This window comes from Rhinolophus hipposideros, assembly GCF_964194185.1.
Source record: "Rhinolophus hipposideros genome assembly, chromosome: 2".
Classification (NCBI taxonomy): domain Eukaryota; kingdom Metazoa; phylum Chordata; class Mammalia; order Chiroptera; family Rhinolophidae; genus Rhinolophus; species Rhinolophus hipposideros.
Window position 1 is genome coordinate 74475413 of NC_138048.1, and position 15768 is coordinate 74491180.

The 15768-nt window shown below is 34.9% G+C and overlaps 1 protein-coding gene across 9 annotated transcripts in view; it reads right to left on the minus strand.

Annotated features, from left to right (window-relative positions):
• LOC308505216 (multiple epidermal growth factor-like domains protein 6) overlaps window positions 1–15768 on the minus strand; it is a 607252-nt gene that overhangs the window by 14405 nt on the left and 577079 nt on the right. For 5 of the 9 annotated variants that reach the window (XR_013994480.1, XR_013994481.1, XR_013994483.1 and 2 more), the window contains 4 exons: window positions 11864–11980; window positions 8944–9072; window positions 7628–7767; window positions 3213–3389 (listed from right to left, as the gene is read on the minus strand). Coding sequence is in view for 1 of the 9 variants with exons in the window: in XM_081067036.1 (XP_080923162.1) it covers window positions 7628–7767; window positions 8944–9072; window positions 11864–11980 (386 nt within the window). In the remaining 8 variants the exon portion in view is untranslated. Of the gene's footprint in view, window positions 1–1846; window positions 3390–5552; window positions 5697–7627; window positions 7768–8943; window positions 9073–11863; window positions 11981–15768 lie in introns of those variants that run through there. The other 4 variants (XR_013994484.1, XR_013994487.1, XM_081067036.1 and 1 more) reach the window with 4 other exon arrangements.

The following is a 15768-nucleotide window of genomic DNA, read 5'->3' on the forward strand; positions in this document are numbered from 1 at the left end:
TAGATTTTTTTTTTTTTATAGAACCATGAAAAGTTATTTCAACTGAATTGTATACATAACTCCTAGAGTGCAGACAGTTGCTATTATTTGTTCACTTCATCAAAATGCTTTTTCAAATTCTTGCTACATCTGTATTACCAGGTCCTCGAGAAACCAAGGTGAAAGAGGCCCAGGAGAAGCCAAACCCTCTTTGCTATTTCTAACAAAGGAAATGCCATTCTTGCCACTAACTCTTGGAATGATTTCCAAGTTCTCTAAAAATAATTTAACCTGTGTCAAATAGCTGTCTCATCTGGAAAACTCAATAAATGAATGTAGAAGTTAGAAAGAGTAGGGGAAAGTTAGGTGTTAAACTGAAATGGTATATCCCAGGCATGTTAGATGGAAACTCCAAATTAGCCAGCACACTTCCATACATCTGCTCAGTTTTCTTTAAACTTGAGCTATATTATTGCAGAAAAGCATAATAATCCCCACTCTGATCTTGTATTTCAAATAAAAGAGCGTGAAACATCACAGCATAGGCACCTTTGTAAAGGGGTATTATGAGTGGATGAATTTCTTTTGTGGTCAGCATTTCTAAATTCAAAGAGCAGATTATATAGGGAGGAAAAGTGGGAGGAGTAATATGGAGTATTACCCAATGACAATGATTCTAATTTGACACTGAACTTTAGTTTAAAGGGGACATGCCTATTAAATCACGCTTCACTATTAAGCATCAGTTGAATTTTTAAAAATTCTCTGTAAATTATTTCTTGTTAGCCAAATTACACTTTGCTATACCCAAATTACTGTTTACATGTAGAAAGCTCAGGTAAATCTTTATAAAAGTAAAATGGATGCTTTATTTATTTGCTCATAAATGAGGGTTATTATATACTATTTTCCTAATTTGAAGCATTTTTTTACATGGGAGTAATTAAAAAAATAATTTTTAAAATTCTAGTTGTATAACTTTGCAAGAAAATTCTGTTTCATAAATTTCTGTCTATTAAATTATTTAAGATGAACATTTATTATATGTTGACCCATGAATAAAATGTCATTGCTTCCAATGATTTTCAGACATCTGCTAGTGTCCTCAAGAAGATGAACTGGATATTTTTAGAAGGAATGACTTACCACATGACTATTAGCTTCTGTAGGGTACCACCTAAACCAAAAATTTTCAAGGTAATCAAACATAAAATGGAAACATTCTTGATTTTAAACATTTTTGTATTTTCTTTTTTGATGTGAAAGACCAGCTATAAAAAATTTATAAAGAGAAGTGGCTACAGTAACTTGCACTATTTCCTGTTGACTGATATGAGGATGAAAGTGAAACTCAATTTGTTCAATATGATAATGTAAATACAGGTTGGTACTATGACTTTTCTTCCCCACTCTTATAGTTTGTTTTAGAGCTTGGGGTGAAAAGGGGATAAAAAGAGATAGTATATGGACCATCTGCCATTTGCCAAGAACTGTGCTTAACATATTACATAAGGCTTCTTATTTATAATGAATTATGCAAGATATGAGAAAAAAATTCAACGCCCCAAAAAATCCTTTACTTTTTTTCCCCTCCAAATCTAGAGTTTCTCATGTGCCTTAAAGGGAGAGAACATCTCTAATAAGGAAATCAATTTCTTGCTTTTTCTCATTGTTTTGTTATTGTTGTTTGTTTGTTTTGGCATGAAATGAGGGAAGTCCAACAGTGAATAATGGCCCAAGAGAGATATCTGTTTTTACATATTTTATTGTCTTTGCAGATCAGATGGGTTTAGCTGAGGGGTTAAAAAATGAAAGGTAAAAAAAAAAAAAAAATGAAAGGTAAGAAAAATGAGCAAATATTCAGAATAAAGTATAGTTTTCAATTGATGTGATTAAAATAGAATGAATTTAAATATAAACATAAAACTTTAATTCCCAATGCTGTTGGTGGAGAAAAAAAAAAGAAAAGGATAAGTTGATTGTGGCTCTTTTAAAACCAAACTCAATTTATAATCTCTAAGGAAGTTATTTAATCAGGTCCTTTATAGCATTTAATAACATCAAATTTGGTATGGCTGTCAATTATAGTTATGCTATATCTCTCTTAAATATGCTGAGATATAGGAAGATAAATGTTAAGTAAAGATCAGAGACTATACTGAATTGATAACACCAAGTATTTTTCATAAATCCTTCAGTCGATTCTATCCTACATTAGTTTTGATTTAAAAGCTACTCTAGAGAATATGCATTAGTCATATAATTTCAATATTTCTCTATTTTTATCTCGATAAAGCATGAGTAACCTGAGTAACATTTCCAATCAAGAAAATACTGTTACCTAATGTGAATTAACCAATAGTCTGAAATTTTAAATGCTTTTAAACTACTCGAGAACAAAAATACAATTATGTTTATTGCCGTATCTTTCTTGGGCTGATCACAATTCTCATGCTTACAAATGGCAGTAAAGCTGACCTAAATGATAAGCAATTTGGATGAAGATTACCAATGTGGATTAAAGGTTTGATTCTGGTCAGGCCCTACTCTATGGGAAATTTGTGTCCCCCAGAGCAGGCTAAGCACTTGCCTTGATCATTTCTACTCCCTTTTTTTTTTCCTGTTTGCTGACCAGTGATGAGAAGAACACCACTAAACATTTTGATGATTCATTGCAAGTGTGCATGTCATACATTTACCCAGATCTTTATGTGGCTAAAGTCTTAAGAGTCTCCACACAAAAAGTCATGTTTGAAATACAAGACATTAACAATCTGAAGCAGACTTAGCTGTGAGGCAGCATACTGAGAAAAATTAGGTGAAATTCTAGACATTTCTAAAGAGAATCCAGCTACTTAATGACCACTGAGGTCTTCAGTGAATAGGTGTGAATATTTCAGTGTAGTCCAACCTGAACTGGAAGGCAGTTCTTACTTCCAAATTTAAATACCGCCTGTGCATATAAAAAAATGTTTCATTTATTAATCCAAAATGTTACTATGATTGGGATCTTTGAAAAACATTCATTTTTTCTTGGGCATGTTCTTCAGCAAAAGAAAGTTGGGAAGGGTAGACTAGAGAATTAAACTTAGGATTGGAGGCCATAAAGTTGAGATGTCCTGTTTTTCACCTCACAACACACGAGGTTGGGCTGAACATAGTTGAGTAAGTACATTTCTTTGACAGAGTTAAGATGATGAATCATGGGTGAACCTCAACAAAATTCTATTCACCCGCTAAAAAGCTGTTAGCATATGGTTACTGAGGATCGTCCAAACCATTTTCTTCACAAGTTGGACCCATTCTCCTCGAGGGGCAAGTGCAGCTCCCATTGAGAGGATTACAGTGAGCTCTGTGAACACATTGGCACTTGAGAGCGCAGTTAGGTCCATACTGGCCTGACCTGCATTCTGTGAGGTAAAAAATAAAAAAAAAAACAAAAGCAATTCAAGTACGCTTTTCTATCAAACAGTATTTTTACTACTATTTCTTGGAATTCAATAAGATAATGATAGACTTGCAAAGAATTCTGGTTAACCATGTGGTATCTTTTTTCCCGTGCTAGAATGCTATACAATAAAAGTAAGGTCTTTAATGGAAAACAGGAGGCTGGGGAGTGTCAAGGAAAGTAGTGACCAAATTGACAAAGGGAGAAGACAGGACAGAAACTTAAATTTTAAAAGTGCCTTCTCAGAATTTGATTATTCAATAGAGCTTATAACAGTCACATTGTGAGGGACACAGTAAAAATGGATTAGTTGTTTTGAGGTCAGAAAAAGGCAACACTCACCCAGAGTACGCAATATACGAAATTTGTCTTTAGGTTGAAAATATGATTATTTGTGTTTGTGTTCACGAAAATGAAATGGCTACACATTCAACTCTTTCACCTCATAAAATATGTCGAAATGGCCAGAGATTCCTTGTGTACCTACCTCTCTAAAATCCTGCCGTATATCTCAAGGGATATAACTATCTTTTAGTTGAATTACATTGTAATTGTAACCAGTAGAGAAATGAAGGGAAGGGATAAAAAGTGTTAATTTTATCAAAATAATTAAATGTGGACTAAAAGGTGCCTCCAGACATCACATCCCAGCCTGGGCATTTGGTTTTAGTCTGATATTCAGCAGACCATTATCCGAAACTAGCAGGTTCTGTTTCTGAAGGATTGTGAAGTTATTAAGAAAGCTCAGCCTGGCCCATGGAAACAGAAAATGGGTTCAGATTCAGTCAGGAGAGACTGGGGAGTAATTCAACTTACTACCACTGTTTAAGAATCAGAAAAACTTAACTTTGCAGTATTGAGTCACTAGATTTAAACAGTTTACAAATGGATTTCTAATACATTCACTCGGTTGGTTCTAGCAAACCTGTGAGGTAAGCAAGGCAGTGAGGAAAGCTTTCTCATTGTAGAGAGAGAAACTGAGATTTGGCATGGCTTAAGGGACCTTTTCAAACGTTATATCCCTGGCAAATGGCAGAGCTGGATTTCTGAATTCTCAGCTATTGCTCTCTGCACCACCATGTGGAAAGACACAAGGCATCAAACATAGGTAGATTAAAGCCCAAATAAGGAAGTGGAGAGGTGGAAAGTGGAAATTCTAAAAATAGCAATATAAACAGTGAGGGTACAGAGACTAGAGTACATTCTGAGTGTGTGGGAAAATTTTTGTTAACATTTCTTTGTTGCCTCAAAATGCCTTTTCCTAGGTTGGAGAATCAAACTAAGTACTCCATGAACCATTGCATGTTTGCTTATTGCTCTCTTGGATAATGAAGGTAGGTTAAGGTGTGGTCTAGCTCTCTTGTCTTAATTAACTAGTTAGATTTTAAATACAAGATAAATGAAAACCTATAAATCAATTTTGCGATTAATTCTTTTTACAGAGCAAACAGCAATTCAATCCCTTACTACATGAAAGAGCAACAGGTAGGTAAAAGGAGCTTTGGCGGTGACACAACGCTATTCTGAAATGAATCTTTCCTTTAAATCATCAAACTTTATCAAAATTGAAAAACTCTTGTGTCATTTCAAATTTAATTCAGTGCATCCACCTCTGCCCAGTGTGTAGAAGGATTACTTAGCTTAGTGGTAAGACCTAGTCTTCTTGTTTGAAAAAGAATTGAGTTAGAATCTCTCCTGAGCAGTTCAGAATCTGATTTTAATTTATAAAAATACCACATTTTCATGTTAATAACGATGTGTATTTAAGACATCTGTTTGAATGTCTGCAAATGTTAATTTACCAAAGGGGTGGGGAAATAATCCAATAAAAAGCTGTTACATTCTTTTATGAATTAACATTATGGTTGTTTAATAGGTCCTTTACCAGAGTTCAAATTAAAATGAGGTCTTTTATCTTTACAGTGCCTCCATAGACACAGCTGCTCACAGTTAATATCGCAGATGAACTGTGCCTAATTGAAAATAAAAGTGCAAATAAAAGTCCCTGCAGTACATCTGTGTAGGCTGTGGGTTCCCCAAATTGCTCACGACAAGAGGAGCCTTTGGGTGCCCACAGAGAATGGGCACGTTAGTACATATGATCCACTGTCACATGGCAATTTACCTGTGGATGAGAGTGACTATGTGATTTGAGAATTTAGTCCATAGCAAGTCCATAGAGTGAGGCTTTAATTTCCAGCCTGTCCACAAGCTCTCTTGGTTTAGTGGCAAGTTTTGAGCCCCCACTGAGTGCTGTCCAAAGAAATGCCTGCAATAAAGAAGACACTCTATACTGCACTTTACAATACTGTAGCCACTGATCGTCTGTGGCCACTGAGCACTTGAAATGTCATGTGTGACTGGGGGGTGTGAATTTTAAATTAAACTAAATTTGAATTAAAGAGCAACCTGTGGTTAATGGACAATACATATTGGACCATGCAGATATGTAACCCAAAGCAATTTCTGTTCCTTTCTTTCCCTTGGGAGGGGATATTAAAAGGCTGGCTCTGGACGCAGAAAGCCTGTTTCAAATCCTCAATCTGCCACTTAACCTTGAGCATGTTACTTAACCTTGTTGTGCTTCAGCTCCCTCATCTATAAAATGGAAATAGTGATGATAGCGAAGGCGCCTCGTATAAATTAAAATGCCTGGCACATAATACACATTCAGTAAACATTAGTGACTTCTTCGGTATTGAGATGAAACCACAATTACTATAAGCATTCTGCCTTTGGTGACATATATACTGTGGCTTCACCAATATGTCATGCTGATATTCATTCTGACTGATTTAGTTTAGCTATGACAAGGTCCAGGTACTTGTTTACCACGACTCAATGAGGAATGCTGAAAAGAAAAGCAAGAATTCCTTCAACAAAAATTTGCTGAAGACTCTCAGGTGCTGGACCTAAGTTTTTCTTTTTGATAAAAGATTAACATGGATCCAACTCTCCAGAAGCTTGTAGTGCAGTGAAACACAGGCTTCAAGATTTAAACAAAGCAGCTTCGCAAAAATGAAATGTCAACATCAGTAAGCTTCTGGATTGGAAGATCCCAAAGGATTCCAACTCCATATTCAGAACTCCTTGGCCTTATTTTAAAAGTCTATTAAAAAGGGATAGGAAAGAATATAAATCTGTTGATGAGCCACTGGAGGTTCCCTGTGCTGGACTGCACACAGACATTCACATATACAGTATTGTCTGATAAAGCATCACCCAAGGTCCAGAATTAGACTGCCTGGGGTTACATCTTGGTTCTGCCTCTGACTACTTCTCTGTGTATCAATTTCTTCACCTGCCAAATAGGAATAAAACTGGAACAACCTCATAGGGTTGTGGGAAAGAGTAGATGAATACACAAATGTTTAGGATGGTGCCTGGCATTCAAAGAAAGTAGCTTTTATTTCTATTTCTGTGAAGCAAAGTGACATGAGGGAGATGGTGCTGGGTGGATCGCATTCTTCTGTAGCCTGGAAAGTTACTGTGGCTGTCTCAGCATTACTGAGATCTCAGGTTACAGAATCATAGATTGGTGCTGGAAATGATTTAGAAATACATAGCCTCAACCCTTCTTTTTTGCAGATGAGGAAAGTAAATTCTGAGATTCACTGCTCTACTTTAGGTCATAATCTATGGCAAGTCAGTCATTTAGGGCTGTTGAGAATTATATAAAACCTTTCATCTAGGGAGAAACCTAGATGAAAGTTCAATAGGAAGTGATGAGCCAATGATTCACTCAATCTACTTTCTCCTCATCTTAAGACACTCCCTAAAGATTTAGAACTTTACATTCTAGGTAGTCTTCCTATGAATGGAAAAGGGAAACAACAACAAAACAAACACACACACACACAAAAGTATAAATCTCAATTCCCAAAGAATAGCTGAGAACTTGGGTCCCAAGACTACTACCAGGGCTGTACCTTAATTACCTTAATTCTAGTGATTTCTCTGAATAACTTTTGTGATCAGGGTGTTTAACTGCATCACCTGAGATACTTATAGGGTGTCCTCTGTCAGTTGCAGAGCTAACATGGGTTCCTGTGTTATGACAACTACATATGCCACTTAATCATACTAAGGCAAGGTGACAAGCAATGGTGGTGTGACATTCTTTGAGTAATGTTTCTAGTATAAAAATGTATCTATACCATCTCTGCATGACCCATGAGTCAGAGGGACATCATGACTTACTTAGCTCATACCAGCTTCACATCTGGTTCCGGTTCTCCCAGGCGGGCAGAGGCATTTTCCAGTTACTGGGTGGCAGGAGCTTTCATTTCCACAGTCACAGAGTTGATGGCAATTGTCTCCAAACATTCCAGGTGAGCACTCTACCAAGGAAAGAGAAATGCTGAAACATTAACTCCTTGAGCTTTCACCGATGCCTGTCAATTGAGATTAAAAATAGGATTTCCTTAAGATTGAACCCCAAAGAGCAAAATGGGCTGATAAAATGAGATTTGCTGGTCAGAAGAAAAGAGGAAAATTTTGGAATTCTCAGAAAGAAGCTTCATTTTATACATGATTTCACAGGCAGGTCCTAAAATTGATTTGCTTTGACACTGGTTTGTACCTGTTAGAATATTCTGGAAGCTTTCTGAAGATTGGAACTTAAGGAAGGGGTCCGAGTCAACTAGCCGAGTGTATTACTCTTAATATTTTTCCTTAGCATATTATTTATTTATTTGCTGTCTATTTCCACAGAAGACTGTAAGCTCCACTATACGTATATTCCTAGAATGTAACACTAAATAATGAATGGCTCAGTGACTAAAGGATTAACAAGAGGTGATATATGTAAAGCTCTTAATGACATGTGAGGCTATGGTATAGGACGAATACATGAATCCTTTTTAAAGGCAATAACTCTGATTCAAACAAAGTCCAATTACCACTACCATTATATTAGCATTATCATTCTAGTGGCTGCTGTTAAGAGCACAAGAGCACACCTAATGTAGGCTAAAATAGGACTTGGAACTACGTAGTCTGGCATTTTTTTGAACAGGCTCGATCGATTGTTTAGGACTTCATAATATTTTGTTTCAAAATAAGCAACCCAAATTCTCACCTCTCTATCTTCAGCCACATTGATGGCTTCAATAACTTTCTAGGATAAATGCTTTATCCACATCTTTAAATACTTTTCATAAAGCCCTCGTATCTATTTCAATACCTTTGAACTCAATACATATCATTCTTTAAAAAGCATTTAATACCATAATTATCATTCATTGTTCAATGAGGACTAACAGCTTGAGTTATTTTGAGATAGTAAACACTTTTTTTGGGGAGGATAAATTTTTTGAACAATCAGCAGCAAAATCAAAAGGACGCAACACTCCTATTGTCTGTAGAGTGAATTCCTGTTGCTTTAATGTCCAAGCTAGAAGTTTAAGTGATTATTCCATATTTTTGATTTGGGTTTATGTTTGTCTGAAGATAGAAAGATCTAACAGTCACACAGAATTCCTCCATTCATGTGCTTAAAAATGCTCTGGCCATACCTTTTTCACACTGGCTGCCATGGAAACCTGCTGGGCAAATGCACTGTCCACTCGTTGCATTACAACTAGCTCCATTTTTGCAGTCACAGATGTGAGCACAATTCAAACCATAAAATCCAGGAAGGCATGCTGGAAAATAAAAATGTCAAAATGCTATTTTGGCTGTAAGAATAAGTACAGGAAAAATTAAAGGATGTGCTTTAGGTCGTTTCCCAGGATCAAAGAAGGAGATGAGAGCAGAAAATCAAAAAACAATAAAAAGTCATCTGGAGAAGCATATTGACAACCCTTTAGTCATTTAGATAAGTAATTCTATTAAGTGCCATTTTCTACAAATAATCTTGAAGAATCCATAAAATTTAAAATATCTTCAAGTAGATAAAATTTATTTGCTATGATGTGCTAGAGTCTGGCAAAGACTTCACCAAATTCCTGTAATACCCTAAATACCTAGAAGAGCAATGTTTTCAAAATTTGGGTACAGGATAAATTTAGTAAGAATGGTTTTTTTTAATTAAATTTAAATAATTAAATAAATAAGAGAGTATTTGTGGAAGATGATTCATGTAGCTCTTGGTATTTGAAGTTATGAGAATGGATGACAGAGGTAAGTATGAGGGAAAGTGAGAAGGGAGGGAGAAGACGGAATAAAAGAGAGAGTATATGATGTATACTAGGTTAACATCTTATGAGAAACTTCTTTTAAAGTGGGTGACTTTTTTTTTTAATTAAAGTTTACTGCAGTGACAATGGTTAGTAAAGTCACACAGGTTTCAGGTGTACAGTTCTGAAATTTAATCTTTTAAAAACTTCCATAGATGGCCCATAAGGTAGATTTGTTTCTTAGTATGTCCAGTATAACCTGTTTTTTCCCCATAGTTTGAAGAAGATAAATATTTTTGTGGCTTAACACCAGAAGAAGTAATTGATTTACATGTAGAGACCATGTCATGCAAGCAAATGTATTTCTTTGACTGCTAAATTTGTCATCGTCCCTGGGAGATGTTCACTCTGAAAGAGCTAAGCTTGACTACAGATAATTATATCCATTTCCTATGTTGAGTTTTCTCTAAGGTTATGCTCATCACTCACCAATGGGAATATGAGGGGGATGAAATTTCCTTACTCTTCAATTATCCATTCTCTCTCTTCTCTCACTCTCTCGCTCTCTAACTTTCTCTCTTCGTTCTTTCTGTCTGTGCCCCCCAGGAACCTAGAATTGGATTTGTCTAGGCTTCATGGGTATGACACTTCCACAGCAGGCACGGTGTTACAACATTAAGAAAAAAATGTATTTGGGGAGCAGAAAAAGGAGGTGAAACCAAAAAGAGATAAGGAATGAATTATTTTATATAATATATACCCTTACATTTTTGGTCTTATTATAATTCTTTTAAAAATGAATAACAATGGAAGATCCAGTGCAGGGTTCCTTCTGCTTGTTCTTGTATAACTGTTATTCAGAATACATAGAAAAATCAAATCTCCTTTATCTTCTTTATTTTAATTATATACAAAACTGAGCTCATAAAGGTTGTCTTACTTGACTTTTCCATTTCTCTACATAATACTATCATTCTTCCAGATTCCTTGGCTTGCAACTATAGAGCCATCTTTGATTCCTTCATTTTCCTCACCTCCATATTCAAATCAATTGCCAAATATAGTCAATTGTCCTTCCAAAATATTCTGCTTTTTCATTTCCATTTTCAACCAAGTCAGATTTAAAAAATCCTAGCCTATCACTATAGCTTCCCACATGAACACTACTTATGACTCCTTTTTTTAATAATCAATAATGTACCCACTTTACAGTTTTATTTCACTAGAGTGTTGTCTCTTGTCTGTTCAAAATCTTCCTTGAAACCACACCTGTAGGATATGTAGGATGCAGGATGTATGTAGTATGAAATTTATGGACTTTTAATAGATGCTTTTTTCCAATCTGTGTCTCTTATTTCAATTTGAAAGCAAAACAAACAAACAAATGAAAACCACAAGATGTTTACATCCATACTCTCTGACCCAAGAAACCTCAGAATGGTTGGCAAAAGTATTAAACCTCAAAAGGCTTAGTAAGATTTGTTTCTGTGAAACATGTTTGCCAAATCCTAAAAACAAGTTGAAAAACAGAAACAACTTAAACATTGTTAATATCACCTCAGAGGCTTTAAAAAGTTACTTCCTTCTCAATAATTAGTATTAGTGGAGATTTTGCAACATGCCTCAATGCTAAATGCTTACTCGTATATATTTTTTTAATCCTCATGATAACCTTTTAAGGCAGGTGTTATTATCCCCATTCTACAGATTATGAAACTGAAACTTGAAGTAAATAGTTTATACATCTTTTATATGGCAGAGCTAGACCACATACAACTAATTCTAGAGCCTAAGCTCTTACATCTTAATTGTGTTGTCCATCAGGGCTCCCTGACATCTAAGACAAATTATTGTATAATTCTCCCATTTCCTAATTTTATGTGAAAGTATTGAGTCCACATGAAGATATAAATAAATATGTTTAAAAAGAAATTGAAGATCTTTCAAAGTTAATTGTAGATTAACATGAAACAAGCAGCTTCTTTGTCTATATTTTGCCTAAAGATAGTCAGAGGAAGTAGAATGATTTTCTACTCTTCTGGGTGGGTCTACCTGTGTCTTCTACAGATGATCATAAAATCATTGAGGTGTTTTTCAAACAGTAGTTTCAAAAAGAATAAACAAGTCCAATTACCTAATCGCGGCAGTGGTCAATACTAGAACTTCAATTAGAGCTATGAAATACACTGTAAGAGTATACGTTAAAGCGTTACCAGTTTATCTAATTTGATACAATGTATTTTATTATTTAAAAAATAGGTTTTAAAGCTTAAAACTTATTAATGTGATAGTATATCCACTCGTTTTCTCTGTTTACCGTGTTCACAGACTCGTCCATAGTAACCTTGGAGGCACTCACAGCTTCCAGAAAACCTGTTGCAAACTCCATTGTTCTGACACGTGCAGCCTGGGCCATAATACCCAGGGGGACATTCTGAAAAACAAAACACCAAACCTTTACTTCTAGTTAAGACAATTGAATGTAATGAGTTTGAAGACAGAAAAAAAACAGCAGAATTAATGAAAAAATAAAAAGTATAAGAATCATTAGCTAACCTAATCAAGATAAAAGAGAGAAAGCACAAATACACACAATTTTATAAAAATGTGGAATGACCAAAAGAATAAATGTGAAAATAAAATACAAATAAATATAAAAACCTAAATTAAATGGAAAATTTATAGAAGATAACAAAATTATCTTAATTTGAGGCAGCAAACCTAGACGGGGTAATTATAATAGAAAAACAATGAAGAAAATAGTAAAATAGCTCTTGAATTAAATAAAAAAAGAAACCCCACCAGTCCTAGGTTTCACAGGAAAATTCTACAAACCTTTACAGATCAGATCATCACTCTATAACTTATACTATTCTAGAATATTGGAAAGGAAGTAAGATTTCAAATACATTTTATTAATTGAGTATAACATCAATTTTAAAACCTGAAAAAATGCATTAAAAAACTATAGCTCAATTCAATTTATGAATATTGATATGCCAAATTCATAAAAAAATATAAGTACATAGAAACCAACACACATTATAAAGTAATATATCATGTCTGAGCAGTACTTATTCAAAAATTGTAAGGTCATTCAGTATTAGGAAATTCATTAATAAATCCATCATATTTATCAGCCTAAAGAGAAAAATCATACAATTAATTCCAGAGATGCAGAAAAGACATTTGAAAAATAAATTCACTAAAAATTCAGTAAAAACATTGAATAAATTAGAAACTCAATAGCTATATCTTAATATAATATTAATATCCAGCTTTTTACTTAATGAGGAACAAAAATCTTGAACAAATGGAATGATAGACCATGTCTGCTCTTGGAAGGGATGAGTTAATATCATAAATGTGCTAATTCTCCCTAAGAGAGGGAACACAAAGGACAACAAAGCAGTAAAAAACAAAACAAAACAAAAAACCTGATTTTTTTTTCATCTAGACAATTTGATTATAAAGTTCATTTGGAAGAAAAAATAAACAAGGACAGTGCCAGAAAATCTTTGAAAAATAAAAGCAATAAAGGGTTGGTTGTTAGCCCTGTCAGCACCAAATACATATAATAAAAGCTACATGATAATAATAATAATAATAATAATAACAATAACAATAATAATAATAATAAACAGCATCACATTTACACATAAATAGATGAAAACAAAATATCCAAAAATATACCTAACTGCATATAAATGTTGAGTATTCAATGAAGGCTGCATCTCAAGTCAATAGGGAAGATAGTTTAATAAATGCTGCAATACAATAACTGAAAAGCCATATAAAAAGGGGGAAATTGATATATTCCTTACACCATACACTATGAAAAATATTTAAAATTGATCTGAGAATTAAATGTCAAGAATGACATCATTCTAATGTCAAAGGAAAACAGGGGTGAATTCCTCTGAAACCTGAGAATGGGAAATACATTGCTAAGCATGATTAATTTTTTTTTTAAAAATAGAGGGAAGAAAGATATATTTTATTAAAAGAAACAAGTAAACAAAAAATACCCTCTGAATCATACAGAATCTATAATCCAAAGATGTTCCCAATAAAGCACATCCCCTGGGATTCACACCCTTGTGTAGTTCCCTCGTATGTGGAACTTGGGCTGATCCCATGACTTTCTTTATCCAGTTAAGATGTGGTGGAAGTGATGTTATGTCACTTGCAAGCTTTAGGAAGACCTGGCAACTTCTGCTTTGGGAAACCAGCTGTCATGTAAGAAACCCAGTTATCCTATTGGAGAAAAAGACCATGTAGTGAGGTCTTAGGTGCCACAAGGAGTATTGTGTTCTGCATATTTGTGTCCACTCTCAATTCACATGTTGAAATCCTAATCTGTAATGTGACATTATTTGGAGGTGAAGCCTTTGGGAGGTAATTAGGTAATGAGGATAGAACCCTCATGATGGGACTAATGCCCTATAAGAAGAAATACGAGATCTATCTCCCTCCCTCCCTCCCTCCCTCCCTCCCTCCCTCCCTCCCTCTCTCTCTCTCTCTCTCTCTCTCTCTCTCTCTCTCTCTCCACACACACACACACACACACACACACACACACACACACGTAAGAATAAAACAAAAAGAAAACCATCTACAACCAGAAAAGAGAAGCCTTCACCAGGAACCAAATCTTAGAATTTCCAAACTCCAGAACTGTGAAAATAAATTTCTGTTGTTTAAGTTATACAGTTGACAACATTGTTATAGCAGCCTGAGCTGACTAAAAACAAGGAGAAATAAAACATGTGGAAGAAAACCAAGGTGACAGATGTATAAATGAAGAGATTATCATCTATATTTCAACCCAGTTGAATCTCCAGAGAACTCCAGCCCAAGCTGTCATCTGAGAAAAGAATCACTCAGCTAAACCCAATTAACCTTCAGAATCGTGAGAGATCATAATAAATTGTTGTTTTAAGTCTCTAAGTTTGGGGTGGTTTGTTATATATCAATAGATGACTAATTAGGCAAAGTAAAAGGACAAAAGGTAAACTTTCCCAAATTAGAGTGAATAATTCACAACAAAGATTAAATATCTCTAAGATATATAGAACTACTAATAGAGAAGAAATAAAAACCAACAACCTTATAGGAAAATGAGCTAGAATTTTGAATAAACGAGTTATAGAAAAAAATGTAAAAGGTCCTTACTCATTGTAGAAGATACAAAATATCATAATAATAAAAATGAAAATTAAAACTCCACTGATATAACATCTCTGTCGTGCGGGGTCTCCTGTGGGGTCTCTGGTCCCGTTCCCCACATAAGAACGCAGGACACGGTAAGGCCAAACAGGAACACCCACGGAACCATAGATAGAGGAGTCAAACCAATATATTCTCGCTGGAGGCTGGGCTGGAGACACAGGAAGCAGGATCTACATAATCTGCAACCCGCCGTCCTAACAGCAGTACGCACTTGCCAGCCACCATCTTCTTGCTAGCCCCCATTTCTTCTGCTAGCTTAGCCACAGCAGTTATATTAGTGGCCAATGGCTTACGGGTTACGGCTGACAGCCAACGAGCCACAGCTGATGGCCATCTGATTACAGTTGATGGCCATTTACTACCCGAGCCAGCACCTTACTATGTGAGGCCGAGAGCCTGGAAACTGCTTTTTGGGGCTTTGTCCCCACAATCTCTCACCAAAATTTTGATAACACACTCTATGGATAAAGCTCTGAGGAAACAAGCAATCTGTATATTGCTTATGAGGATACAAAATGGTACAACCCCATACAGAGGAGAATTTGTTAATATGTTGCAATATTACATTTGTATTTACGCAGTGACTCAAAAATTTAAGTGATAGAATACAAATAAGTTGACAATACATTTTAATATATTCTAATTTAAATAATTAACTAATAAAGAATAAATTTAAATGACCAGATCAAAGTTAAAATATTCCATCTCCCCAAATGCTGATGTTATCCAACTTAGAATTTGGACATAATGGTACTATTTTTAAAGTACTGCTATTAATTTAATTTAGTAATCTCTAATATCACAAAATTGATAAGACCTGTCTCCCATGAATTAGGGAGGATGTCCATGTTAAAAAAAAAAAAATTCCATGAAAATGACCTTGAATGTTAGACTTAAAAGGGAAATGCTAGACTTTGAGTGGGAAAACCAAATCACAGGGAGGCTGTGAAATGGGTCTATTTCTAAAGGCACAGAGTATAGTATGAGCTG